At 55.5% G+C, this 2874-nt stretch overlaps 1 protein-coding gene across 1 annotated transcript; it reads left to right on the plus strand.

Moving 5' to 3' along the window:
• Nucleotides 1-6: 6 nt before the first annotated feature.
• CDKN2D (cyclin dependent kinase inhibitor 2D) lies at nt 7-2570 on the plus strand. Its single transcript, XM_008067997.1, has 2 exons — nt 7-151; nt 1609-2570. The coding sequence occupies exons 1-2, from the start codon at nt 11-13 to the stop codon at nt 1966-1968; spliced, it is 501 nt and encodes a 166-aa protein (XP_008066188.1). The 5' UTR covers nt 7-10; the 3' UTR covers nt 1969-2570.
• Nucleotides 2571-2874: the final 304 nt, after the last annotated feature.

A 2874-nucleotide genomic window follows, 5' to 3' on the forward strand; every position in this document is an offset into this window, starting at 1 on the left:
CAGCGTCGACATGCTGCTGGAGGAGGTCCGCGCCGGCGACCGGCTGAGTGGGGCCGCGGCCCGGGGCGACGTGCAGGAGGTGCGCCGCCTTCTGCACCGCGAGCTGGTGCACCCCGACGCGCTGAACCGCTTCGGCAAGACGGCGCTGCAGGTGAGGCCCGGCCGGCCCGGGTCAAGACTGGGCGGGGCACCGGGGCGAGCATCGAGATCCCAGAACCCTTCCCTCTTGTCTCCTGGCCTCGGAGGTGACCCGCTGGGGGCCGGTCCTCCTTTTCGGGGCTGAAGTTGTTCCCCGTCTTCTTCTGTAGGTGGCTGGTGGGAGAGGCTAGGCTGGGGGAGGGAGGAGTTGCATCGTCCCGGGAAGATTCCTTGTTCTTTTCCTGCGGGGGATTCTCTGTCTCTGGGGAGGTTTTTATTCGGTGGGTGGGAGTTCAGTTTCTTTGGATCCCGTTTCCATGGGGACGGCGCAGGTTTCTTGTGGCTTCTGTGGGAAGACAGATCTCTGGAAGGAGGGGTCATGTCTTGGGAGGAGGTCTTCGTTTTCTAGGGGTTTCTCTGAAAGCTATCCGGTTACCTGGGGGGAGGTCTTCATTCCTGAAGGTTGTGCGGATTTGGGAGCCCTGAGGGAGAAACGGTGTCAGATTGTATGAGGTTCCTATTGCCAGGAGACATTTTACAAGGGAATCCCATTTCCTGAGGGGGGGTTCAGGTACCCTGAGGAGCCATCCCCATGATATAGGAGGGGGCTATTCCCTGAAGAAAGGGGTTTCAAATTCCCTGGACATCTCCTTTCCTTTGAGAAGACTATCAAGTTCTTTGGGGGCAGTTGTTAGTCTATGGGGGCCCATTTCCTGGAGGGAGGTTTCATATTTCCCGATGACTTCCCATATGGGGGCGATGCTTGTTTTTCTTGGGGGAGGTTTAGGTTCCTTGAAAGTTTTCATGGAGCTATTCTCTGAATTGACGTTCTCATCTTAAATCTTTAAAAAAAATTTTTTTTTATTTTTTATAGAGACCCCTGGCATCCAGCAATCGTCCCAAAATACTGGGATTACAGGCATGAGCCCCAGCCCAGTCGGTCTTTTTTTTTTTGAGTCGGAATCTCACTGTTGCCCAGGCTGGAGCGCAGTGGCACACTCACAGCCACCACAACCTTGATCTGCTGGGCTCAGATGATCCTTCCGCCTCAGCCTTCCAAGTAGCTAGAACCACAGGCGCACACCACTATGCCTGTCTAATTTTTTATTTTTTTAATTGTAGAGATGAGGTCTCGCCAAGTTGTCCAGGCTGGTCTCAAACCTCTGGACTCAGGCAATCCTCTCACCTCTGCCTCCCAAAGTGCTGGGATTACAGGTGTGAGCCACCGTGCCAGGCTCATCTTATTCAGGGAGTGGCCAGCTTCTTGCAGGTCCCTAGTCCCAGGAGAATTTGTTCTGTGGGGTCTCAAACAACTCCCTAGGGGCTTCTGTTTCCTGGGGCTTCTTCATTTCCTAGAAGACTCCTTCTCTGACATTTCTATTCCTGGAAGACCCCCTTCTTTGGATTTCTCTCCAATTACCCCTTTTTCTAGACCTCCTCAGGGACCCCCTGATTCTCTGTCCCCCACAGGCCATGATGTTTGGCAGTACCACCATCGCCCTCGAGCTGCTGAAGCAAGGTGCCAGCCCCAATGTCCAGGACAGCACTGGTGCCAGCCCGGTCCATGACGCTGCCCGCACTGGATTCCTGGATACCCTGAAGGTCCTCATGGAGCATGGGGCTGATGTCAACATGCCTGATGGAACTGGGGCACTCCCCATCCATCTGGCAGTGCAGGAGGGCCACGCTGCCGTGGTCAGCTTTCTGGCTGCTGAATCTGATCTCCATCACAGGGACGCCAGGGGGCTCACACCCCTGGAGCTGGCACAGCAGAGAGGGGCTCAGGGCCTCATGGACATCCTGCAGGGGCACATGGTGGCCCCACTGTGACCTGGGGCCACCCTCACTCTCTCCAGCAAGAGAACCCTGCTGGGTTTCTGTGAGAAGCAGAAGAAGAAACACTTTCTCTTCTCGCTCCTCCTGTCTAAGGGGGGAGGATCCCCAGTTTGTGGCTTATTGGTGTTGATTTCTGGGGTATGTGTGTTTGGGGGACGTTTCTCATTTGTTTTTCTCACCCCTTTTGGTGTGTTGGACAGAGAAGGGCTCCAGCAGGCAACAGCCATCTAAACGGTTCAGTTTCCTCTGCACCCCAGGCAGCTGGGGCCGCAGATGAGACCCAAGGGCAGAGCATTTAAAGCCCCAACTCCAGAGTGAGGTCATCGCCTTCAGGGCTCGTGGAACCTGGAGACCTTGGCCGGCTGTTCTCATAGAGATCTGAAGTGTGCACGCTTCGGGTGTGGGGGGAGGGGGGAGCGTTCCAAATCAGCCAGAAGGCAGCATGAGTTCATTCATATTTTGTTGGAAGCTTGTTTTCCAGTCTCTTGTACAGCGTTTTAAAAGAAATGGATTCTATTTATTATGCTTTATGGAAAAATTGTTGTGCGTGATAATTTAATGTTTTTACCCATTAAATTAAGACTTGTGCATGATCACAGCGTTGGTGGATACCGATTGTCGTGTCTGGGAGGGGGAGTCGCACATCTAGGTGGGGGTGAGCGCCGGGGTCCCGAATCGTGGATGCGGTGGGGGAAAGGGAGGGAGCGGTAATTCCCAGGATGCCAGGGTGAGTGAACTGGGTGGGGCAGCGGTTTGCGCTGTCGGAACGGAAAGGAGGCAGGAAACCGCGAGTGTAGAAAGGGCCCCCAGATGTCAGCTGGGTGCCGGGAGCCCCAAGGGTGGGGCGGTGGGCGGTGGCCGCGGACTTCCCCGCAGGGGCGTAGCCTGTGGGCGGGGACT

This window comes from Carlito syrichta, unplaced genomic scaffold (genome assembly GCF_000164805.1).
Source record: "Carlito syrichta isolate Samal-C Ts95f unplaced genomic scaffold, Tarsius_syrichta-2.0.1 Scaffold107967, whole genome shotgun sequence".
In the NCBI taxonomy this organism is placed as follows: Eukaryota; Metazoa; Chordata; class Mammalia; order Primates; family Tarsiidae; genus Carlito; species Carlito syrichta.